Source organism: Carassius gibelio, chromosome B22 (assembly GCF_023724105.1).
Source record: "Carassius gibelio isolate Cgi1373 ecotype wild population from Czech Republic chromosome B22, carGib1.2-hapl.c, whole genome shotgun sequence".
NCBI lineage: Eukaryota > Metazoa > Chordata > Actinopteri > Cypriniformes > Cyprinidae > Carassius > Carassius gibelio.
This window is the reverse complement of record NC_068417.1, coordinates 33007808-33034357: the sequence shown is the minus strand read 5'-3', so window position 1 is coordinate 33034357 and position 26550 is coordinate 33007808. Positions and strand designations below refer to the sequence as shown.

Here is a 26550-nt window from a genome sequence, read left to right as displayed (position 1 = left end):
TCAAAAGCATGGCACTGCAGCAAAATAATCAATAAGTACAGCAAACTGCTAACCCCATGAATCTGAGCACTGATTATCTCAGCCCTTGAGGCCAAAGCCAAAACTGTCACCTCACCTGGTGACCTGCAGCTAATCAACTGCCCAATACACACAATCTGTTTGTCTATCCATACGCATTTCTAGTTTTCTTTGAACATGAAAGGAGAAATTCTAAAGAATGTTCAAGTTGCTATTTCTACAGAATAAAAGTAGACTGTGATTTTTATTATGGAGCACCAACTGCAGTCCCAAAAACAGTCAGAAACTGACTTTATAATAAGCAGAAAAACTGCACCCAAGACTACCAGTCAAACACCTGAGGTTGAATGGCAGGGTTTTATGTTTTGCCACTTTTGCAGACTGAAACATATTTCTTTCTCCTTTAAAAGGCTGTAATTCACTGGCTGAGGTACAATGCGGCATGCGTCTCTCACTCTTTGCCTGCGGGCTCTGAACATCAGGCTGTAGCCACAACCAATGACAGCCCTTGGGAACGAGCATTTTTTATTACTGACCTTTAAACTGCGACACTCTGAAACTAAGCCACTTTTCTTTCAAGACCCAGAGGGGGCTGAAACTAAAATCTATGAAAACTCTGTTACCTGGCAGCGAATCTGTGTTCATTGCATTTCTAAATTACGTTTAAATTCAAATTGTATTAACATGTGGACACAAGTTTGTAATAAGCTACTTTTTTCAATAATGCGCATATAGAGAGAAATCAATAACAGACATTTTCTCCACAAAAGTTTTTTTTTTTTTTTTTGGAATTTTCCTTAAAGTATTTTATATATATACTTATATATATATATATATATATATATATATATATATTTTTTATTTTTTTTTGTTCAAGTCACTGTCTGTCATCTAGACTGACTTAGATCAGTCAATAAACCAAAGTTTGCAAATATAAGTCAAACGGAAGATCAGATTTCAGTATGAACTTTCTCATTAAATGTTTTCAAAACCAAATGATCTGAACGGTCCACACTGAATTTAGCCACTCTATTCTATTACAGTATGTAAAAAAACTGAGAAAGTATCTAGAGCTATTGAAAAAGCAATAACATTTCCACTGTGAGATAAAGCTAGTCTCAAAAGTAAACTGATTTGAGAAGAAATTAATCATACAAAAGGTGACTTGCGAAATGTATAAAGCCTAAGGGAGACAATCAGGATCTAGAAGATCTTGCTTCATGTAATTATTCTCACAGTTTTCCTGATAAAGGAAGATTACTCATGGAAAAAACTGAATGAACTCTTGATCAATACTGGAGGACCGATGTGCAACGCCTAATATCAAATGGTCAGTCCCGTTATCTGAGCGAGCCGACACATTCAGGCCAGTGTGCCGATGTACAGCTTTCATCTAAGCAATCGATGATAGGCTCATATGAATAAAGCCCTTGTCCTGAAATAAGCACAAAATCCCATTAACTGCATCTGTAGAATGGAGGTAACCATAAGTTAAAGCTAGCTAATAGTGCTGTTGAAAAAGTCCTGAAATGAAACCAAACTTATTAAACCTCTAACTTTAAAGAAGCTTTAGTCCTCTTAAAGTCTACCTGATTCTAAACATATGCTAATAAAACATGCATTTCTGCTCTGTAGGCTGAAATGCAGTTACATGATGACCCTAGAGGTGCCTTGAAAATCTGTCTTGAAAGTCTCTTGGTTACATTTAAGTATTCAGAATTATTCTTGTTGCTAAAGACTGCCGGCAGCACAAGTTACATACTGAGCAAAAAACGCAGAGACAGGCGTATTTGTCTTATAATATTCAATTCGTACCAAACTAAGAGTGGGTGGAAAATGTTGATATATCTCTTGGCAGTTTCCATGAAGAGGTTACACAAAAGGGCTTGAAATTGTATTTTAATGGTCATTTCTAACCTTAGGTAAAATGTTTTATAACCGCCATAGGTCATCAAATGAAGTATCTGTGCATTTTATCATTTTTGTCAACATGGCAATACTGTTTAATGGTTCGTCCATGACTCCACTGTTTTGTTTTGTTTTTAGAAACAAACATGGAAATTAAATAATCGTTTAAAAAGAATGTAAAACATAATTTGAAAAAGAATAAATAATACATTGGGCTGTCACTCTGTAGGACAATAAAGTAAGGGTTGCAAAAAGGTGGAACTTGTCCAGTAAATTTCGGAAATATTCCAGAAATTTTGGAAACTTTCCAGGATTTTTTTTTTTTTTTTTTGTGAATATTCCAGGGATTTTTGGAAAGTTTATGGAAATGTAACAGAAATGTTCCACCCCATTGCAACTATATTTGGGGATCAAAAAAATTAAGGTTATTAGTAACTTACATTTTCAATGAAAAAAAAAAAAAAAAAAATATATATATATATATATATATATATATATATATATATATATATGTTTTTACCAGTTTAAAAACATATGCTTCCAAAAACATAATCTTAAAAGTTTTACTATACTTCTAGAGAATGACTTACCTTCACATTTCTCAAGGATGTGAACCGTTTCTCCAAGCTCTAGAGTCAGACCAAGTGATACTGATCCGCGGAAACTACAGACCACTGAGAAAAGAAAAAAAGAGAAGAGAAAAATGAGTTAGATGCTTATTGAAAATGTTCAGACACAATTAATTGTAAATAAAACCACAAAACAATTTGATGTTTAAAGCGATGTATTTTCTGCACAACCACCCTCCTGAACAGAATTCACAAACACTCCCCCAGTCTGCCACTGGTTAGAAGGCCCTGCCCCCAACTCATGCTATTGGTTGAGTTAGGCTGGTCATAATACTCAAAAAAACATAGCAATGTGTTTATAACGCCGCTATGGACGCCTGTTTCAACCACTCAATGGAAAAAATAAAATGGTAACTGTGACTTTTTACCACACAATTCACTTTTTTTTCCCACAATTGTTAGTTAACATTTTGCAATTCAGAAATGTGAGATATACATTCAAGCTATTGTGAGTTATAAAGTCAGAATCATGAATCATAAATATAAAGATATAAACTCGCAATTCTGACTTTTCTCTGACAATTGTGTCATATAAACTCGCAACACTGAGGTTATATCCCATAATTCTAGCAATTCAGATATTTTTGTTTAGAATTGTGAGATATAAATTTGTTTTTTCAAATTATCTAGTCCAATTCGGAGGGGGAAAAACAATAACTGGATTCTTACAATTGCGAGTTTATATCTCACAATTCTGACTTGCAATTGCGTGTTCCAAAGTCAGAATTGCGAGATAAAAACTTGCAATCGTGAGAGAAAAGTCAGAATTGGGAAATAAAAAGTTATCACAGTTATCTTTCTATTAATTTGTTCAATTATTTTTATTCTGTGGTGGAAACGAGCTTCGATTCACCTCAGAGACATAATATTTTAACTTTTTTGTAGGAAACCCACCTACAAATAGTCTACTTACAAGTTGACCTTCCATATTAAGCAATATATTACATTATATAATACAAAACAAGTACAATATTCCAAAATATATAATTGGGGAACTCTACACAATTAAAACACATCACTAAATGCAAACCAAACAGAGATTAATAATTGTTGGCTTTCCATAGCATGTTCTCCATACATGTATTTTTCAAATGGTGATATTAGGCTCAGTTCTAGATTCGCTGGATACTGGAATTTATGCTGTTGTTCAGGGATAAGCCAAAGAAAAAAGACAAAGCTTCTATCATATTCAGGTCATCTGTATTCCATGCTTTTGCCGCTGGGTTCAGTACATCAATTTTTTTTTTTTTTTTTTGGGTGGCACATTGTTTTCTTGCCTGGTAACTGCATTTTCTATCAAAATATAGTTACTATACTGTTATTATTACTCCATAAACAGTGGGATAACTTTGTATCAGCCACCACTGTAGGGTTGTAAAAACAAAATACAGACATTTTTAAAGTTTTATTTGAAATTCCACTCAAATTATTATGCTGATAACATAATTATATATATATTCTTCTTTATTTAGGATATATCTAATAATGATTCAGTAGCACAGTATATGGTACCATGGTGCCCCTACAGTGCAGATGGGTTGAGCAGCGCAGTGGAAATAATAGGATTTATTTTCAATGAATGCATTCCAGAATAGCTAGAATGGACATGTGCGGTTTTAAATGCAGAGATATTCTGAATCGCCATGGTAACCTGGACCGAGTATCCCAGGGAATTACCGAATCCATGCTGATGAGAAAGCTCATGCGCCTGAGAGCTTCGCTGATTCTAGCTTTCCAAGAGCAGACATTCTTCCGTTACCATTGCGACATAAGATCACATGGGAAAAACACTTTTTAAAGTCAACATGACATTGAAAATTACTTTCTTAAAACACATTGCTAGTCTTATTTTTAACTATTAACGTATATTATATTATAAAAATAAAACAATTTGCTCTTGCTTCTCTGGTTTTCTTTCACCATCCAATCCATTCCAGAAGGATAAGATGTAGACTTGAATTTTGCCATTTCACTCGGGAAATACATCACATTACAGAACTAGCAAATGGCTATTCATATTAACTTTAAGAAGCAAAATTGAGCATGTGTGTAAATAGATATGTCTCTTAAGGGATATTTTTGTACAAAGCACATTCTTAAAATAAACCCACTCCTTAGTCCACATATAAATGCGGTTTATTCCGTTCCCCAAATGGGAAAATAAGCCATCCGTTGGCCATTTCATTATATAAGGATGGGATTATAATGGTCAGACAGGCAGACCAGCTGAAATGCCTGGAACAAAGCGAAGTAATTTTTCTGAATCCATCTGTATTTGTGCAACATGATCCTGCCTGGCTTGTTTTGCTGCTGTACACAGACAGGCTTCTCACAATCCCAAATTGATATCCACGTCTGCTCTAGAAACAAACTGTTCACAGTGTTACCATGGAACTGGTTACATTGCTGCTCCAGGAATAGACAATGGTTTAGATGACAAATGTGATATTGCATGTTGCATACATTTATTTGTATATAGCATAATCCTTATTCATTGGATCAGGAGTTGAATGATAGTTCTATTTGAAGGAAATCATGCATACGTTATAATAGCTATAACTGATTTTATAAGTAAAATGAAGTTTCATAACAAAATATGGTATCTGAGTAAACCTTTTTAAAGACGATTTCCACTATATATATAAAAAAAAGTCTTTCATGATTTGTCATGTTCATTTACCTATTTCTGATGACATTGTACCATTTGTTATTTATTTTCAAAGATCTAAAAATTGAATGCTTGTTAGAAGGCTCCCTCTGCAGTTTCCACAAAAACATGTGACTGCCGCCAGAGGTCTGCATTTAGTGAATAATTCAATAGCTATTAAAAGAGCAATTCATGAATTAATCCCACTAAAAGGCGGGACAACATAAACAATATGTGTCTTGAATATGGAACACTATTAATTGCATCAGAAATGGCACTGTGATGGCCCTAATGCTGTAAAACAAATTAAAAATGCTATCCAGTTAATATTCAGGTCGCCAAGATGTCTAGAGCAAATCATGCAGGACACATCATATCTAAATAAATAAAAAAAAACACCTGAGAAATACACAGCTGCTAGGCTAACCAATGCTAACTTGCAACACAACAAAAATAAACACTTAACATTCAAAAATAGACACTACAGCATTGTTGTCGAGTATAAAATGAGACATATTAGCTACTAGCCTAACCAATGCTAACTTGCTACACAACAAATAGCCACTTAACATCTCAGGCATCAAAACATTGTTAAGTATACCAACCATGTGTGATGTACACAGCTGCTAGCCAGTGCTAACTTGCAACACGTCATACATACTTTAACTGTTTTATAACCAAACTAGCAGGAATAATAATAAAAATAATTAAACAGAAAAATGTTGATAACATAAGAGAAGACAGACGAAGAGGAGGAAAGGAATCCTGAGAGGAAATTACATTTCAATTAAGGCAAATAGCCTGTCAAATTAGCATTTTGTGGTGCCTGCTGGCAAAAAGAGTTTTACCCTTTGAGACGCATGTGTGTGTGATTTCACAGGGATGTTATAACAGACATGCTAGCTGAGGGCAAGTTAACCCTTAGCGGAGGAAGCAGGTCAGTAAACCAACCCAAGAGTGTCTGCAAACAGACAGAAGACAGTATAGATACACTTGATGTTTGTCCAGTAATGAATCAGCTTTCAATCTGCATGTATTATGCTAACACTATAGGCTAAATTAAGACATTTGCATGTGGCATCTATATACAAACACTCTCATTAAATGGATGGTGGCCGCTGGTGCCCGTAGGGCTGCACCTCTTCCTGCCATTCTGAATTTTTTTCCTGTCATGCCAAATAAACAAACGGCAAGCCAAATGGAACCATGCCGGCAGGTTTTATATGCGTGTCTCAATAATCTGCTAAACAAACAAGCAGAAAATGCTAATAAATCTGGGTTTATGGAAGTGTAGCAGTTTTTTTTCTGCTCTGTTTTACTGAAGGATATTACAGGCACTCGAATGGAAACGCAGCGAAACAACCACGTTCCCTATATTTGATTTACAGAGGCATTTTGCTGTCTGTCATTAAAACTGCACTCAATCTATTAAACACTAGATGGCAGCCTGCTTAATAAGAGAACATCTCTCCTCCTAAACCTCACAGAGACTGTTCAGAATAACATACTGCCTCAGCAGCCATACTATTTCTGCAGTGCATATTATGAAAACTGTTCATAGTATGCTAAGTTTCTCTGTCTAAATGTGCAATATAAAACAGAGCCAAAGCAATGTAGCAGCATGCTATGTTGCATAATTTCTTAAATATATATATATATATATTGTATGCAGTATATACAGTAGTTGCATATCCTAAGCAATTAGGAATTTTCATTTAGAACAGTAACATACAGTTTACTCCATATTTTCAGCTTAGTATATACTGGAAAATGTCTATACTGTATTAGAATTATGTGGTATGCTATAATAATAAGTTCAAACATAGTATGCTGGAAGTTAAACTTCATCTTTTAAATAATAAAAAACAGTTTATTTTGCAATTGCAATAAATAATTAACGCCAAAGTAACTTTTATAATAACAATTAAAGATAATTTAAATTAAAACAAATATAAATTTAATAAAACGTTAAAATAACTGAATAATTGTATGGTTCAGTCCAAGTGTGTGTGTGTGTGTGTGTGTGTGTGTGTGTGTGTGTGTGTGTGTGTGTGTATATATATATATATATATATATATATATATATATATATATATATATATATATATATATATATATATATATAATTTATATATAATCTTAATATATATTTATATAAAGACCTTTACATTTAATGTTAATTTTTAAAATCATTGTAATTTTATCAAAATCAGCCTTTTACCCACTTTTGCTATCAGTATCAGCAAAAATCTGTTAATTACATATCCGTGTGTTTTGCTATTCAATATTTTTCAGAAATACAAAGGTGAATTTATATAATGAAACCACATGCTCTTTGAGATTATGAAAGTTGCCATAGAAACAAATAATTTCAGAGTCTGAAGATCTCATCTTGTAAAGAAGGTAATTCTGGTACAACATAGTTTAAAGGAACACTCCACTTTTTCGAAAATGGGCTCATTTTCCAACTACCCTAGAGTTAAACAGCTTAGTTTTACCATTTTCGAATCCATTCAGCCGATCTCCAGGTCTGGCGATAGCACTTTTAACTTAGCTTAGCATAGATCATTGAATCTGATTAGACCATTAGCATCTCGCTGAAAAAATTACCAAAGAGTTCCTATATTTCTATCCGCAGTGATTTTACTCAGCACCTGAAAATAGTCCATAATGGGTACTATTTTCAGATGCTGAGTATTATTACTGTGTCTGCTGCACCCACGGTACAGCAGCAAAGTTCCTTCATTATTACGCCGGAATGAGAGAATAGTTCCTAGCCATATTGGCCAAGAAAATAGCAACTTTTCATTTTCCGTTGGTTTTAGTACATGATGTAACTACAGAAGAGTCAAGTTTTGAATAGGAAAAATATAGAAACTCTTTAGGCATTTTTGATCGAGGTGCTAATGCTCTAACCAGATTCAATTATCTATGCTAAGCTAAGCTAAAAGAGCTGCAGCCAAACCCAGAGATCGGCTGAATGGATTCAAAAACTGTAAAACTCAACTATTTACTCTAGGGGAGTTGGAATATGAGCCGTTTTTTTTTTTTTTTTTTTTTAAGTGTTCCTTTAGTGCGTCAAGATATTATGAAGAATGTAGGTCACCAAATAATTTCCAGTCTCCACTGACCTCCATAGTATTTTGTCCCCATTCTATGTAAGTCAGTGGCTACCAGCAACTGTTTGGTTATCAACTTTCTTTAAAATATCTTCTTTTGTGTTCAACAGGAGAACAAAAACTCATGCAGTTTTGGAAAAAGTGAATTATTTTGGATCTGTAATTGCACTAACCCTTTAATAAAAGTTGGATAATTAATGAAGAGAATCATTGTAAGAATTAATCTTGCGCATCTTTCCACTTTAATTTATCTTTTAAGGAATAGCACCCAAAAGGATGGTTTTACCACTGTTTACTCATTTTCAAGGCAGTCTAAACACTCACAAAATCGTTCCCCATCCAAAGCATCAAAGCTCAGCATCGTGCATTAGATTCCCCTGAGAGAAATACTGTACTTTCAGAGTCTGATGCAAACTTTGGCAAGATGTTCTTGTGATAGCCTCAGGGCAACAATAAAGCGAATTGATAAGACAGAAACCGGTTGCACATTGTGTTGGCTGTGCCCTCATTTGAAGTGTATTTTACCTAAACACTCTGGACTCTCATTCTCAGTCTGGGCAAACTGCCTGCAGCCACGCTAAATAAACTAAATGGGCCATTTGCCTGCATCCATCACAGCTTCTGAGGTGTGGAGGATGTATGTAAATTAGCCTTTGATTTCATATGCTGTTCAGTGACCAGTTCAGGTGTTGTCCATGTGACAGCTGAGGGTGTGACTAGGTTGGTCTGACATCAGTGGGCAGAAACGTGTGCCAAATGGGATTACATTATGTGTCTAAATTACCATTTAACAGCTTCTGATTCAGAAATATTTGTAATAAAAGCTACCATCTGGTACTAAAATACTGCCAGTACAAAACACAGTTAGAGAGGTGCTTGCCAACAACAAACCCTTGACTAAAGTGTCAAACTTCAACAACTAACTCGTCCTGTAATGTGAGACAAATCAGGTGCACGGATTAGACCAGTGGTTCCCAAATCTGTCCTGTTTCCTAGCGGTAGCTGAATAAACAGAGGATTGAACTTCATTCAAAGCATGAAAATACCCACAGAATCTGGCATGGCATTAAACACAAACAAACAAAAGTGTGACTTAACACACGACTATGATAGCATATGGTACTAAACCATAATAAACCTCAGATTAAGCCGCTATACAGTAATATATTAGTATACAGTCATATATTATAGTCACATACTAGAGCTCAGATTAAGTCATTGTACAGTCACATGCAAGACCTTCGAATAATTTGTTATACAGTTGCATACTAGACCTCAGTTTAAATCTTTGTACAGTCACATACTAGACCTCAGAATAAACTGTTATAGAGTCGCATACTAGATTTAAGATTATGTCATTGTACTGTTGAGTCTTTGTACAGCTGAACAGTAGACCAGATTAATTCGTTGTACAGAGGGATACTTTACCTCATCTTAAATTGCTGCACAGTTACATATTAGACATCAGATTAAAGGTACAAGTTGTAGGACCTGCCACTAGAGGGTGCACTATCAAAACAATAACAATCGCATACTTTGATGACGCTAAGAAGGAGCGTGGAATGACGGGATTTGTTGTCTTTTACCTAACCGCTAACGGCCATCAAACAGGCAGAAAGATAAATCATGGATTTAACGCGAGTTCAACGATTTGCGCGAGTAGATTACACACATAGTCAATGCAAAGACACGATCAGACTATGGACCAGACACGTCCTCGTGCGGATCTAGAGACGCGATGCTCTGCGTTTGGCGTGTATGCCCCATAATACTAATCTTGTTGATCGTTATAATAGCATACGTTTTCTGTAAAGATACGAATCAAAACAACTCACCTGTCGAGTAAAACACAAGCGAGATCAGCATCTCTTTCTAGTTGAAGTTTTTCGCGAAGCTACTTCAGCATTTGTCCACGACACTGTTTCTACATCAGTAAAGGCAGTAACAAAGGGTAACTAACGTCATTGACAGGTGACTGCACTGCCCCATGTCAAGGTTTAGAATGGGAATTTTCTCATGATTTACAAGTAGTTGAAAACATTAGATCTATTGTTAGTAATCAGCTGGACAAAATATATAACACTAGCCTAGTGGTTTTTCGATATTTTACTGCAAATATCTTACAAATTGTACCTTTAAGTGGATAAAAAAAAAATGTATGAGATTTTTTTTATTTTTATGAAAGCCGGGTTAAACAATCAGCGTGAATATGAAGTGTGTAAATGACACTTGAGCCTCCCACGAAACAGCCAAACATATTGAAGGATGAACACAGACAGATGGATGCCCCAAATCTTTGCACTTCCAGACACACTTTTTTTTACAGTTTTTCCTGGTGTCCCAGTTTATACGGTAAGTGTCACACAGAGTGTCAGGGAATTTACCAATCTCTGAAAACAAAGAGACATCAGATCCAATACCATCTGCTACACAATGAGCACATCTACATGTGAGATCTCAGTCACTGACATTAGTTCTCCAGAATATACCATTTAACAACTACCTCTCATTGTACTTTTGTGTGCTAACAAGAGCTATTGACTCCTACTCTAAAATACTGTCTGTGAATACAAAGCAGAGCTACAATTCTCTGTCATGTAATTGTAACAGAGGCAAGCTGGAATGAGGTAACTGCAGGTAAAACCTTACTCTTCTGGCCTCAAGCGATGCGTAGCCAGAGTTAGCTACTTTTGTTAGCAACTTGCTGTGTTTCTAACTACATTTTTACTAGGGTAAATTGACTGTATTGAAAGTAAAGCACTGGTAGTTTTCTGAGTTCAATGATAGTTTAGAAGCTACAGTTTATAAGAAGCTAGAAGCTAACACTGCTAGCTAACCAGACTTAGCTTACTATGCTAGGAAATATACAAGTAATTGAGCTGATTTACATCGAAATTTGCATATTTCTTTGTTTTGCGAGCTAACACTGATCAGAAGGAATTTCTTTGTTAATTGTACGTAAAACTGTTTATTTTAAACTGCATTTAACTACTTTAAAATATATTGTTTTATGACTGGTTTGTGTCTTTATAAGCTACGGTTTACAAGCAGCTAGAAACTAACACTGCTAGCAAACCATACTTAGCTAATTATGCCTGAAAAATACAAATAATTAGTTCACATAAATATGTTAAATTGTACACATTTCTAGCAAACACTGAACAGAAGGAATTTCCATAGTTCTTTCAATGAGCTGTTCATGAGCTGAAAATTGGAGCAATGATGCTGAAAATTCAGCTTTACACCACATGAATAAACTACATTTAAAAACATATCTAAAGCATAGAAAAGTTATTTTAAATTGTAACAATATTTCACAATTTTACTGTTTTTACTGTATTTTTTTAATGAAATAAATGCAGCCTTGGTGAACATAGATAACACATCTTTCAAAAACATTTAAACGTTACTGACCCCGAACTTTCAAACACTAGTTAAAATGTATTTATTCTTTATTATTAACCAGATCATAGAGTTCATCAAGTTCACACAAACAGAAGAGTAGTTCCCCACCAGAGCACTGTCAGAGGGACTAGCACACAATGCCAGACGAATGCAGCCTTAATCCATTCTGCTGCAAACAAAAGCATTCCACATTTAGAGCTGTTTTCAAATCCATCCCTAACCAGAAGTGTTACCTCTCAGACCTCCCCACCATCAAACTCTAATGTACTTTGAGCAGCGCACCAGTCAGTCTGGCTCTCCCAACCTCAGAGGTGGGCCGTATTGTAAAAAACACATCATGCTTTCCCTTGTCTGGGTTAGAGCCGCTGTGAAGAAGAGACAGTAGGATTAGGGTGGAGAACGGTTTTGTCATTCAGCCCAAGAGCAAGGGATTTCAGAAGAAAACTGAAATCCGTGAAGTTGTTAATAACTGTGCCTGCTTTGGACTGGACAACTTGACTTCATTCATGCCATATTGTCTGTTTCATACTCGTACCGGATGCAGGTTGCAGTGATCCTGTTGACTGAACATAAAATTTAATACCAACTTTATTTCTGTTTTGCTTGGAAAAACATCCCCCAACTCAATTTTTGTACCGTTTTCATAAACAGCTCTAGTGCATTTGCGCTTTATTAAATTTGATTTCTGCATAGAGGTTGTCCCAGATTTAATCAAGACATTATTTCAATTACATTTGGAGGGAGGGAAGGTGAGAGAGAGAAAGGGATTTAGTGGGTCTGAGATAAAGAGTGGATACTATTATTCAGCTCGTCCCTATGGCTAACGCCTCTATTGTTCGGTTGGGGCTTCCTGGACTTAAGGAATCATTCTTGTTACAGGTTGAGAAATCACTGTATCTTTAATTTTAGCACTAGTTTAAGCTCACAAGGGCCAAAAGTTTAGTCTTCCCAACGGTCATCTAGCAACATCATAGAAATCACATTCATCCATTCAAAAACTTTCGGAGACATAGAAGTGCAAAATTACAGTATTCCGTCTTCCTTTGATAGTTTGTAATATGAAACATGTTTATCCACAATAGGATATTGTTCCAGTATCTGTAGCATAGTCTAACTGTGCGTATATTTTTAGCTTTTTAATTAGCTGGATGAGAAACATTGTCCAGATAAAATCTGCATTTGTTATGTTCAGGCATCCAATGCAAGCAGGTTTTGTCTTCCATATTAAATGAGAAGTCATTTTAAAACCAAGCAGCTTTCTGTTGCTCAGTGTGGCTAATTTCTGAGGCTAACTTTTGAAACCGCTGCAAAATGTGCATGGGGATCTTTCGTCCTCAACTTAATTCCTGATCACCTGGGTTCCTATTGAAATTACTTGATTTGGCCAGTGAAAATTTGCTGGATGTTGGTAAATGTGACCAAACCATTAATATTATTATTATTTTAATTCATTCATTGGGTCAATGAAAATGTGCTTTTTTTATCTATTCAAAAAAACACCACTTTTGTGTTTTAACAAGAAAACATTTAGGGTGGCATTTCACATTCAGTACAGTACAACTGATATCATAATGTCAAAAAATTACAGAAAACCTGCTTTATACTCATTTAAAAATATATTGTTTTAACTGCTTCAAAGCTTACTAACATTTGAAAACTTGTGTCTGCAACATCTAAGTAATGCGGTACAACCATCAAATGTCATGTGGTGTAACCAACATTCAAAACCACTCATAAACAATATTAAGATACAATTTCCTGTTTTTATTTTATGTATCATGAGGAGGACCTCTGCAGACCCTCATGATTGAATGTCAAGTCAGTTCAAGCTGTTAAATGTTTCATGTCCAAGAGAACCATTCTCTTAGTACGAAGCACATTTTAATAATCTAATGGTCTTTTCCCCGTTTTGTGGAATTGAAACTTCCATGGATGCTAAAGGTTCTTCATGGAACCCTCGATGCCAATAAAGGTGTAAGGAAATACATCTTGAAGTGAGTGGAAATGCAAGCTAAACAGCATAAACAGTAGTATCAATCCAAGCCAGAAGGGATACACTTGTGCCAACGCTCTTTAGACAAAGTCAAATCTACTAAAGCATTAACAAAACAACTCTTAGCCTAAAACGAGGCTTCAGGGCTCATCCTGTGCCAGCTCTGGGTCGTTGGCTGTGCGGTGGAAGGGATCAGATCTCCATATGGTTGAACCACGTGACCGTCTAACCGATTCAATCAAACTGTGATAATTCTAGTCAGCACGCAGTTGAGTTCAACTCTGACACTCATTAAATGAGATTTCAAATTGAAGATGCACAACATAAGAACGTTAAAAGAGGAATTCAAAATGGCACAGTGCATTCTTTAAAAAAAAAATCACTTTTTAACGACCGCAAATATAATTGCTAGATAGACGGGAATGATGCTGTAAAGCAGATGCTGAAGCATTTGACGGCAGGGTGCTGTTTTGTTTTTTCACTTCTTATTTTCTTCCATCTAGTCAAATTCCCCTTTAAGGGATCAAAAGCTTTGCTAATTGAGTATTGGAAATTATGCATGATTACAGAAATTAAATGCTTTTTTGCTACAGCACATATGGGCCGTGCTCAGAAACAGTTGCGTCAACCCACTCGATGTTCTGTGCATATCTATCTGCAAAATTAATGGAAATTAAAAACAGTCCCAAAGCTTTCACATTTATTATTTCTTCATTTATTTATTTGTTTGTATATATATATATGTTGTTTTTTGGTTCTTTTAATGTCTAAAATGTCAAAATCTCAAACATGGAGGTGTCGATAAGTTAACCAATGAAAGTCAGTGCTCTGGTAAGACTGATTGGTTTAATTGATTTCCCTTCCCATTTCATTTGAGCGAACTGCGATGTCTTATGGCAGTACGGATCAGAACAAAGGCTGCATTATGAAGGATTATGCTTGGATTAGTGAGGGGGAATTCTGATGGACAGAACATGAAACACAACACAAATATAACAGGCTGTCAGATTCACAGGTAAACAGTAGAGTGTGTTTAGAGTTAAAGTGATGGAGAGGGATAGAGATATAAACATGTATAAACAGAGCACATTTGATTGGCCAGTCGTGACTGCATGTGAAGGGCACTTGTGTACTACAGGAGCTCTTCAACCAAACAAGTCAACATACAACTGGACCAAAATGCCTATTTATTTATTTATTGGCTACAGACAATGTTTTTATATGTAGTGTTTGTGTTTTCTGGTATATATTTCATTATTTTTTATTTTATTTAAAGTGTTAAGAAAATAAAGTGTAAAAAGTTGCCTAATCTGAATAAAACGGCAGTTACATATAGCATGCTTTATCTTGCAGATGTTGTTTTAATTACTGATAACGCTCATATGTAGAATAAAATTTAATTAATTTGACAAGTGGGCCTAAAGTTGCTCTACTATACCAAATACTGATACTACTACTACTACTACTACGAGTGAGATCAGCAAAAAACTGCAAATGATCACAGTTTAACAGGAGGAAGCACCTTCCCTCAGGGTCCTGTTAGAAGCAGTTAATCTGATCAACTTACTGACCTGGATATGCTTCGCCTGAGCGAGAGAATACACGCATCCGCTCGCGGACACTCAGCAGCGGCTGCAAGAGGCTGAGCGAATGCTCGTGCACGTGACGCTCTGACGAATCTGTGCTGTTACTTACTCCCAACATGCATTATGCAACTGGAAGATCTGAGAGGACCTTAGGTGGATTGATTTTGCTTAACATTTCTATGGAAATAAAAAGAAGCCTTTAGCGTCCAAGATAAAATGGAAAGTTGGAGATGCAGGAGAACACGGCATTAACACTTATGGCTAAATTTGTGGTGAAACAAGTCAATACACCCCACCTGACGCAGTGACATTACAGGAATCAGAGTCAACCGTGAGGTGGAATGTGCCAAGCAAGCTTTCTGGACTGAGTGCTGTTGAATTTTGCTTCGGTTGAGAGGTTGTGGGGGAGGGGATGTGGACACACCGATCCCACACTGCCGGCCTCAGAGCTATTGATCCCCATGAGCTGCATCTCTCCAGAGCTCAACCTGTCCGAGCAGGTTTGTATTTCGGATGTAGGCGTATTAGATGTTCGCCATTTGTGATTTGGTATTCAAATAGGATTGGTTATTTCAGGCAACTTGTGCAGAAAAAAACAAATATATGATGTTTGAGATTTTCTGACATTATTTTAGAAGACAGTAGAGACTGGAAATGAACAGAAAAGAGGAGGAAACATCATGAGCTTGGTTTATAGAGCGCTGAAGTTATGACGTATTTTTGTAGGCCAAATCGGAAGATCGCATCACTCTGGTCCTCTGGTCCTTGAACCCAACAGATTTTTTTCATTGGCTTCTGGATTATTGCCGAAAATAAGCTCTGTGACCAACACAAGTTTACGCTTATTGTTCGTCTTGTTTATCATGATTATTTTCACAAATTAATAACTTTTATACATTATGAGTCCTAAATACAATCAAGAGCGGTAAAAAGCCAAACATAGGGTTTAAATGAACTACACCATGGTCATATGACTTTAACGACACCACCATTAAGTTTACAACAACTGTGTTAATCTTTATTTTAATGAAGGTTTGAATTAGAATAGCACAGCAAGGCTGGAAAAGCGGACTAGTAGATAAGTAGATGTGGTTGGTGTGATGATGTTTAATGCCCCCAACAACCTCTGTAGTCCCATTTAGCAAATTGTTATCAACGATAAAAAAAAAAAAAGGAAATTGCATGATTGTCTGCGATTAATTGTGATTGAAATTAATTCAGAAGTAGTGTATTGTGCTTTTTTTTTTCATTTAAAAGTAGTGCTATATGAGCAAAAGTGCAATAACATTTGGTTTGCAAACACTTTAAACAAACAACCCTAATTTACCCTAATTTACACTTCAAGTACTCATATGTACACTTCAGGTACTAGTACAGGTGCATCTCAGAAAATGTGAATATCATGGAAAAGTTCTTTATTTTTTGGCATTTAATTCAAATAAATAAACTTTATTATATTATAGATTCATTGTACACAAACTGAAATATTTCAAGAGTTTTTTTTTTTTATTATTCTGATGGTTATGTCTTACAACTTAGGAAAATGTAAAAATCAGTATCTCAAAAAAATTGAATATTTTCTCAAAGATCAATAATAAAAAAAAAGATTTACAAACAGAAATGTTCAAGATCTCCAAAGCAGGTTTAATTATGCACTCAATACTTGGTTGTGGCTCTTTTTGTATGAATGACTGCTTCAATGCGGCATGGCATGGAGGCGATCAGCCTGTGGCACTTCTGAGGTGTTAATGAAGCCCAGTTTGCTTTGATAGCAGCCTTCAGCTCCTCTATTGTTTGTCAGATGTTACTTATCTTCCTCTTCACAATACCCCATAGATTCTCTGTAAAAGGTCAAGTGAGTTGGCTGGCTGGCCAATCAAGCACAGTAATATCATGGTCAGCAAACCACTTGGACTAAAGTCCTGCTGCAAAATGAAATCAGCATCTCCATAAAGCTTGTCAGCAGTTGGAAACATTAATTACTCCAAAATCTCCTGTAGAGGGCTGTATTGACTTTGGACTTGATAAAACACAATGGAGCAACACCAGCAGACATCACGGCACCCAGAAGCATCAGACTTCAGAAACTTCACACTGGACTTCAAGCATCTTGGATTCTGTGCCGCTCCAGTCTTGCTCCAGACTTCAGACCTTGATTTCCAAATGAAATGCTAAATTTACTTTCATCCGAAAATGGTGTGGACCAATGAGCAACAGTCCAGTTGTTTTTCTCTTTACCCAAGCTGAAATGCTTCTGACGTTTTTTTTTTCTGGTTCAGGAGTGGCTTAGTTCTAGGAACGGGACAGCTGTAGCCCTTTTCCTGCAGTCTGAGTGTGGTGACTCTTGATGATTCCAGATTCAGTCCACTCCTTGTGAAGCTCCTCCAAGTTCTTGAATTGGCTTTTTTCCTGACAATCTTCCCAAGGTTGAAGTCATCCCTGTTGCTTTTACACCTTTCCTACCACACTTTTTCCTTCCAGTCAACTTTCTATGAATATATTTCGATACAGCACTCTGTGAACAGCCAGCCCTTTCAGTAATGACCTTCTGTGGCTTACCCTTCTTGTGGAGGGTGTTGATGATTGTCTTCTGAACAACTGTCAAGTCAGTAGTCTTTCCTATAATTGCGGTTGCATATTCTAAACTAGCCCAAGAGGTACCCAGTATTTATACTCAAAATGAATCAAACTAATTAAGCTCAAAATGGAATAATCTATTTTTTTTCCACATATTTCAGTTTGCTTGCAATGAATCTGGAACATAAGAAAGTTGGCTTTTTTAATTAAATTACAAAAAAATAAACACCTTTTCCATTCCATTGAGATGCACCTGTGTGTATACTTTATGGACTAATATTTACACTTCAGGTACTTATACAGTATGTACACTTTATGGAGTAACATGTATACTTTATCGACTAATGTGTACACTTCAGGTACTAATATGCACCTTTTAATGTAATTATATATATATATATACCCTTTTGTAGTCTTTCCAATCACACGATCTATGTTGCTGGATCTTGTGTTGAAGCAGTAGGCAGCAGAGTCCTTGCTGAGGACAAAGCCTTGTCTTGTAGTGTCACGAGGTATGTTAGAGTCGTGCAGCATGTGTGGATGATGGGCCACCATGTAAAAGAAGCTAGTGTGTGATTACACTGATATCTTTCTTGCCTCTGGTGTGAACTCACTCATCCCGCAGTGTCATGATATCACCAGGCACAATCACAAGGGACCAAAGTACCCACATATTCATTTCTCTGCTTATTTCTCACATTCACATTAGACAATGATGCGCTGTGAGGTGTTGTGTAAATCAAGTCGCTTCTGAATGTTAAGGCAAATAGCAAGCACGGGTGGGCGGTATGACCAAAATCTTATATCATAGCATGAGTCATTTATACCACTACACACTACCATTCAAAAGCTTGAAAAAGTGTTTTTTGTTTGTTTTTTGAAATTCATCCATTTGGTGATTTTTTTTTACAAATACAATCAATTAAATAAAATGAAATAATATATAAAAATAAATAAATAAATAAATAAATAAATAAATATATATATATATATATATATATATATATATATATATATATATATATATATATATATATATAAAACATTGCATTTAACTCAGTGGTGATACTGTTATCAAAATCTAAATCATAATAAAAGAAGTACTAAAATTACAGAGTAAAAAAATATAAAAAATAAAGCTATATATATAAAATCTAAATATTACTCATTACTATAAAGGTACCAAATATTACTAAAATAAGACAATGGGTCATATATATGACATGGCCGTGTTGTAATATTTATTTTGAATAATCCAGTGCTTTAAATACTAGCAAATGAAGGCATTCATAAGTCTCTTTTGACTCAGACTGCATAAGTTAAAGCTTATGGGTCTGTCACGTGATGAATGAACGACTCAAAACACGATGACTCAAGACTTCCTAATGAATGTTGTTCAGTTGCTTTGAAGCAATGTATTTTGTTTAAAGCGCTATATAAATAAAGGTGACTTGACTTGACTTGACTCGAGATAGAATAATCAATTATCTTTTCGGCTCAGACTGCATTGATTGAAACAGTTGAACTACTAGTCTAATTCCAGTACAGATCCTTAAGAATTTTGAGCATGCGCGACTGAACGAATCACTCCCTGAGACAACTCAAAACAAACAAATCATGCAAGAACAACCCATAACTACTTAAAGAGTGTATCCACTGACCCAATATACTGTTACACAACATGCGTTCTCTTTCTAAACTATTAACATTTCATACTATTGACATAATTTCGTATGTATTTGAATATTTTAGCGCAGCTAGCCACTCATCTTGGTATTTGTGGCTCACAAGCTGTTTGAGACGGAGCGCAGCTTGTGTGCTCTACTAATATACCTTAGATCAGTGGTGGTGTGCATGCTTTTGGTGTAATGACTAAAATAATGCACAATACAAGCACTATTCAACCTGAGCGACTGAGACGTGTGTGATAGAGGAGGGATCGTCGGAGAGAAAAGAGCGAAAATGCGCTGCTGATGTTACGTTATTGCCTGTGCCGCTGGTAACAAAATGGATTGGCTTGAAATTGGAAAGAAGTGAGATTGGTCGGCTGGTCACCAATCCACGACAATCATGGAAAAATCGTCCGATTCCGATCCCTGGCCGATCGATCGGTGCATCTCTCCCTGGACCACAAAACCTTAAGTCTTAAGTGACAATTCCTTGAAATTGAGATTTAAACATCATCTGAAAGCTGAATAAATAAGCTTTGCATTGATGAATGTTAGGATAGGACAATATTTAGCTGAGATGTAACTATTTGAAAATCTGGAATCTGAGGTTGCAAAAATTTTGATAGTCTTGTCAGTAGAAAAACATAATTTCTACCAGCTGACACAAATGTATTGTTCTCTGAGGATGCGCTTAGCTTCAGCACTCTGATTTACGAGTGTGGCTGACTTATATGACTTCAGATTCGCACAATAACACCATACGCCAATTAAAACATTTACTATCTAATGACTGCGGTGTAACTCACAACATGCCGTAAGAATTTAAGAGGGAAATCTGTTAAGGTGGTGCTAGCGAACGGCATTAAAGCCAAAGATGTTCTCTTCAAATAATTAGAGGGTTTTATCACATCGTTCTCAGCTGCTGGGAAGCTCTGTTAATTAGTCTCGCGGTTGAAACGTATTCCCCTTTTCATCAAGACTGAATAAAACAGAATAATTGCAGGAATGCAATGTCAGAAAGCCAGTTGGTTTTAGCCTTCAAGACACATGCACACAGAGAGGTAATGATGTGAGTTTAGATGTGAGAGCATTCATGCATGCAATCGCAACTGGGACAGCCGGAGAGATGTCGCACCCATTTGTGCACGCGACTACGCTTACTTCTAATTTTAGCTTTTATAGCCATACGGATTATAGTCTAACATATTAGTGGGATTTCACTTGCCTTTGGGCATTTGATCCACCAAAATGGCTCAAATAATGGGTCAGCATTGTGTTTCTAGCTAGAATCATGTCATGTGAGCTACATAGATATTACGAATGGTTAAATCGCTGTGAGATGCAATAAAAGGAAAGACTAATCAAAAATGCAAATGCTCCGAGCGGCAAACCCGCTCAGCACAATAGCACTGAGTCGTGTTGGTGCTTGTTGAAACGAGACTGTTTCTCCTGTTTCGATAAAGCTGCTGCATTTTTTACAGATGTGTGCCAGGAGGAGCATGTAAAGTGTATGTTAATGTCTGTGAGCACAGAGAATGACTAATGCAAAACTGATGTTTCAGTCTCTGCGTGGATGAATCTGATGTTTTTCGAGAGGGGGTACAGCCCTGCACAATATTCCAACTGTGCCTCGTCATGTTACATGTAAGGTAAAAATGTTCTTAACTACTACAATTATTATGTTTAAGAAGAAATCCTTCTATAGACTTTATAAGTATTAATCTCTTTAACAAGTACTGTAGTAATACCATACTTCAGTTATGGTATTGCATACCAAGGTTTGATAATGATTCATTATGATTTTTTGCATTGAAAATTGCATTATAATTGTATTTTCAGATCATTCAGATTAAAAAAAAAAAACATAAACCATTAGTGTCATATGAAAAAAAAGAAGCTTCATCTCCAGCCTCACAGAAAAAAACTTTTTTATTGAGGTCAACAGTTACTGCTTTTACTCTGAGGTATAACAATTTCTATTGGGAATAAGGTGGTGTTGCTTCATTGTGCTCACTAAGGAGAGAAACAGTAAATTAAAAAGACCAGTGTCCTTGAGAGAAGACATGTGGGCATAGAGAAAACCAAAAGTCAAAGTCCCAGTGTATTTGCAAGCCGCTTCCCCAACAGTCGGCCTCTTACACTTTTTCTTTATCTCTCTCTCTCTGTTTCTCTTTTACTCTGAGTGAGTTTTGGCTCTATGCTGCCTTTTCCAATCAGCCGTGAATGAAGAGCTGCGCTCCATGGCATGGTCGGAGGACAGACTGCTTGCAATCTGTCAGCCTGATCTCAGCGGCTCCCGTGCTGCCAGGGAGGCAGTTAATGAGGTCAGTGGCACTTATCTGCAGCAGCCAGGACGGCCACGCTCCTGCTGTCTGATGCCCAGGTGGCATCTCTTCATCCCCGGTGATGCCCTTTCTTTACAGGTAGCCTTTTTCCACAGTGTCCATTGTATCATATCTGATATAACACTATGGCAATTCATGTTTGAATTGAATTTAAATATACTCATGCTAATCTTGAAAGAGAAATAAACACTTTCAAAACTGTTACCTCACCAGATGAAGGTTCCAAAATTAAGAGCAGAAAGGCTTTGAAGTATGGTAAGTCCTTTAAGAGGGAAATTCCAAAAAAACAGGGTTACCGTATTCATGGAAATGTTATCCGATAAAGGCCATGGAAGTGAATTGGTCATAAACCATCATACAACAAGACCTCTTTCACAAGTTAGCATGTTTATATAATTCTTGGGATAAAGGGAAACAGATATGGCAGGACCTCAAGCTCTAATATTGACTTTGGGATGATTTAACTAATGAACATTATAAAATACAAAAATATTAGTACAGTATCACCCAGGCTGTCCTCACTTTACACTGAACTTCATAAATAATTCAACAGTAATTTACCAAGATGCAACTCCTAATAAAGTTCTGTAATAAGGCTTTAAAATGAGTAAAGATAGCTGCAATCAATTCAATCAAAAGAAAAGGAAAGTGTACGAGTGTGATCGGGCCTGCTTGCATGCTTTCTCTGGCCATGCAAAGACACCCAAAGATGGCGTTTTTATGGGATTAGGGTCCAGATGGTGAGTCTACACATGGTGAGTCTACACAGTAACTAAGGCAGTGGGCTAAGCCACCACACCACTCTTAAAAAAAAAAAAAAAAAAAAAAAAAAAAAAAAAAAAAAAAAAAGGGAAGTCGTGGCCTAATGGTTAGAGGGTTGGACTCCCAATCGAAGGGTTGTGGGTTCGAGTCCCGGGCTGGCAGGAATTGTGGGTAGGGATAGTGCACGAACAGCTCTCTCTCCACCTTCAATACCACGACTTAGGTGCCCTTGAGCAAGGCATCGAACCCCCAACTGCTCCCCGGGCGCCGCAGCATAAATGGCTGCCCACTGCTCTGGGTGTGTGCTCACAGTGTGTGTGTGTGTGTGTGTTCACTGCTCTGTGTGTGTGCATTTCGGATGGGTTAAATGCAGAGCACAAATTCTGAGTATGGGTCACCATACTTGGCTGAATGTCACTTCACTTTCACTTTTCACTTTCACTACACAGGCTTTAAGTCACTATAATCGTTGACTTCCATGAACACTGTGGATAATGTAACTCCAATGATCAGTAGATCCTTGCATTAAGCATATAGATTTCATTATTTGGATCACATTGAGACCGCATTGAGTATTAATTCTCAACAAAGGAAATTTGATGGAGAGAAAACAATGGGCTAAAATCCCTCTAAAAACACACTGTTATTGGACAACAAAGTTGATGGAATTGATTGATAAAATTTCTATAGAATATCTCCATGAATTTAATCTCAGGGTTAAGCGCCCTGCTTAAGGGCACGATCAATTGGGACTTGCTTCCCATGGGGACTCAACCAGCAACCTTCTGGTTATCAGCTCCTAACATTAACCCCTTCACCACACCACCTAGAAATAAATCAGAGCATGTCATGCAACAATTAAGAGTCATAACGTCAAATAGGAAAATCTGAAAATCCTTTCAAATAACCTGTCATGATGTCCGCTTCCTGTCTCAAGAGTCCATGTGAGCAGGGAAGCAGCTATTTGAGCCAAAGGCGATTCATATAGTCAATCCCAGTAAATGGATTACTTAAAGTGTGTCCGGGTGTGTGCTGAGAGCCACGCTGGGAAACCATCCTGTCCTGAGGTGTGCAGGCACTTGGCAAGGCCCAAAAGCCCTCCACCATCCCAGTCTCCCAGAGAAACAAAAGCCAACTACGAAGCCCAAGGTGCCAACTCTAGACATCCCAACAGTCTGTTGTTGCCAGTATCCTTGGGGATTGCCTCCGAAACATAAAAATGTACTTAAAGGTTTAGTGCACTCCAGACTTAAAATGTCCTGATAAATTACTCACCCCTATGTCATTCAAGATGTTTATGTCTTACTTTCGTCATTCCAGGATTTTTCTCCATATAGTGGACTTCACTGGGTGTCAAATTGTAGTTTCAGCAATTTAGAAAGAAATTAGAGAAAATTAGATAGTTTTTTTGCTCTACTCTAAGTTTTTGATCCAAAGTACACAGGCAAAGAACTAACCAATCGTGACTTTTCCAATGTGATTACGTAATGTGTGAGGTCGCGCAGCCTTAATTTCTTTTCGAATGAAGAAAGAAAGACATGAACATCTTGGATGACATTTGGGGTGAGTAAATTATCAGGAAATTTTAATTCAGGAGTGAGCTAGTCCTTTAAAAATGGATAAATGGCATTGACAAAAGCTCCTCCAGTGTTTAGCACTAACATACACCTAAACCAGCTAATCATATTGAAAGTATACTGCAGGAATGAGGGCCTTCAGAAACAGGATTGGATACCCCTACTAATAAGCAGTTCTTCTCAACCACCATTTCTAGAAATTACAGATGTTACACAATATGTTTTTGCTGAAACCAACAGGAAAATATGGTTGTTTCTTAGGTACCAAAACATCTGTTCCAACCAAAGCCTTTCATGACAAAATGGCAGCCGAACGCAATGACGATGCTGTCTTCAATTCAGAATATAAACAATGTTTTCATGGAAGAGGAGGGAAATCACTCTTAATCACATTAGCACAAGCCTTTTGTTATGCCAAGAACATTCAAGAAATCAAGACTAAGTTATGTTCCTGTATTCTTCTTTTGTTCTGTTGTGTATAGAGACACCTGACAACTGCAGATGACCAAAATAACTGCAGCCTGCAAAAGGGAAGAAAAAGAGGAACACAAAAGAGAAAGCCACAAACAAAAAGACACTGAGAGGCTAGAGAGAACAAGCAAGCGACTCCACGGCAGTAGAGATGAGATGGGAAAGGGAGAGACAGATACTGGAAACATAAAAGCAAAAGCCCATAGGAAAGAGGGTGGAGAGAGCAGACAGCAGCCATTGGACGAAGGGAAATAAATCCCCATGGCCAGATGGTGCTCCCACATTCACAGATTAGCAACCCAGCTAAAGTCTGAAACGCATACAAACACACACACATGAAGTTACCTTTAAAGGACCAAGCAAAGGCTGTCCGGTTCTCAAAATGGCATTAGTGTACAAAACAGCATTAGCAAATAAGACTTCACACATGAAAGATCCTGTGGTGTGTCTCGCAGTCGCTTGCAATTACTAGAGGCAATAGGAAATTGGGTATGAATGGAATCATGCTGACACAGCAGGGAGCAAAAGCTCTTGTTGACCTCTCTATCTTACACATGAATTGTGCATCAACGTACTGATTTCCTCAGACCATCGGTCTCCTGTAACCCTCTCAGGGCCATCTGTCATCTTGGGATGAGTCTGTCTGTGCATGCATATGTAAGTGTATGCTCATGTAGCCGATTCTAGGTGTGCCATTTCCTGCTTGGAATCGTTCATGGAAAAGATTGCTTTTAATTTTTTATTAGGATAATTCAACTTAGCCAGTGCCACAAATCCTCAGATTGACAGTGGCCTCCAAAACAACCAAAGAAACCACTCCAGCGTCCTCAGCACAAGATGATCACTTGGGCCCACAGCTACTTCTAATCTTAGCCTACAAAAGAATATTCCCAATTATTTATCCAAATGGCCATTTTCCTTATTTTAAGTAGTTTGAATCCTGGCTTGGGGACTTCCCAATCCCGCACCCCTCTCTCGCCCACTTTGTTTCCTGTCTACTCTATAGTGTCCTATAATAATAAAGGCAAAGAATGTTGGGGTTGGGTCTTTTGAAGGCATGCCCAGGGGCCCAGTTTGAGTAGGTTGAGTCAAGAGTCAAGACTGAGACGTCAGATCAGTGTGTCATCCCTGTTGCCATTGCTCTATGGTTGTTTTAGCTGGCTGAACATGTTGAAATGTTATTTATCGGATCATAAAGTTCTTGTAAACTGGCATACTGTATTTTGGTGATTATTGCCATTAGTAAGTATCTCATTGGTGCAGTGTGAATTAGCCTTGAAAGAGTACAAGAATAAAAGAGAAAATGGTGTAGCAGCAGGATTGGTCAGTAAAAGGTGTTAAAAGTAAAAAAAAAATATATTTTAGCAAAAGTCTGTTAAGTTGCATATTAATCTGGGACATCCGAAGCCATTTTAACATTGCACAAAATACCACAGCTTTTTCAGAATAAAGGTAATTAAGGGGAATCAAAATTGGGACAGCTTGAGGGACTGGTCCCTGGGCTACTCCTGTCTATTGCTCTCACATCAAACTCAGATATCACCAGCAGGCCCACCCCAGAAATAAAAAGAGGGAGATGAAAAAAAGAGAGAGGGTACACATCAAACAACATGTCACAGCTGCCGAGCAGAGACAACAAGATTAAACTGTCCTATTTTTTATTTTTATTTTTTATCTCCACTGTCTACATTTTTCCCTGTCTCTGCCTTACAACAACAATTTCCTAACAAGGCACGACATGATAAAGCTACATGCGATAAATCCTATCTCCTACATTTACACTTGCTCATTTGGCAGGTGCCTTTATCTGAAGTGACTAGCATCACACTCAACATATACGTT

The 26550-nt window shown here is 36.9% G+C and overlaps 1 protein-coding gene across 7 annotated transcripts in view; it reads right to left on the bottom strand.

Moving 5' to 3' along the window:
- LOC127988299 (dedicator of cytokinesis protein 3) overlaps positions 1-26550 on the bottom strand; it is a 170445-nt gene that overhangs the window by 129205 nt on the left and 14690 nt on the right. For all 7 annotated transcript variants that reach the window (XR_008161612.1, XM_052590960.1, XM_052590964.1 and 4 more), the window contains exon 2: positions 2517-2600. Coding sequence is in view for 6 of the 7 variants with exons in the window: in XM_052590960.1 (XP_052446920.1) it covers positions 2517-2600 (84 nt within the window). In the remaining variant the exon portion in view is untranslated. The remainder of the gene's footprint in view (positions 1-2516; positions 2601-26550) is intronic.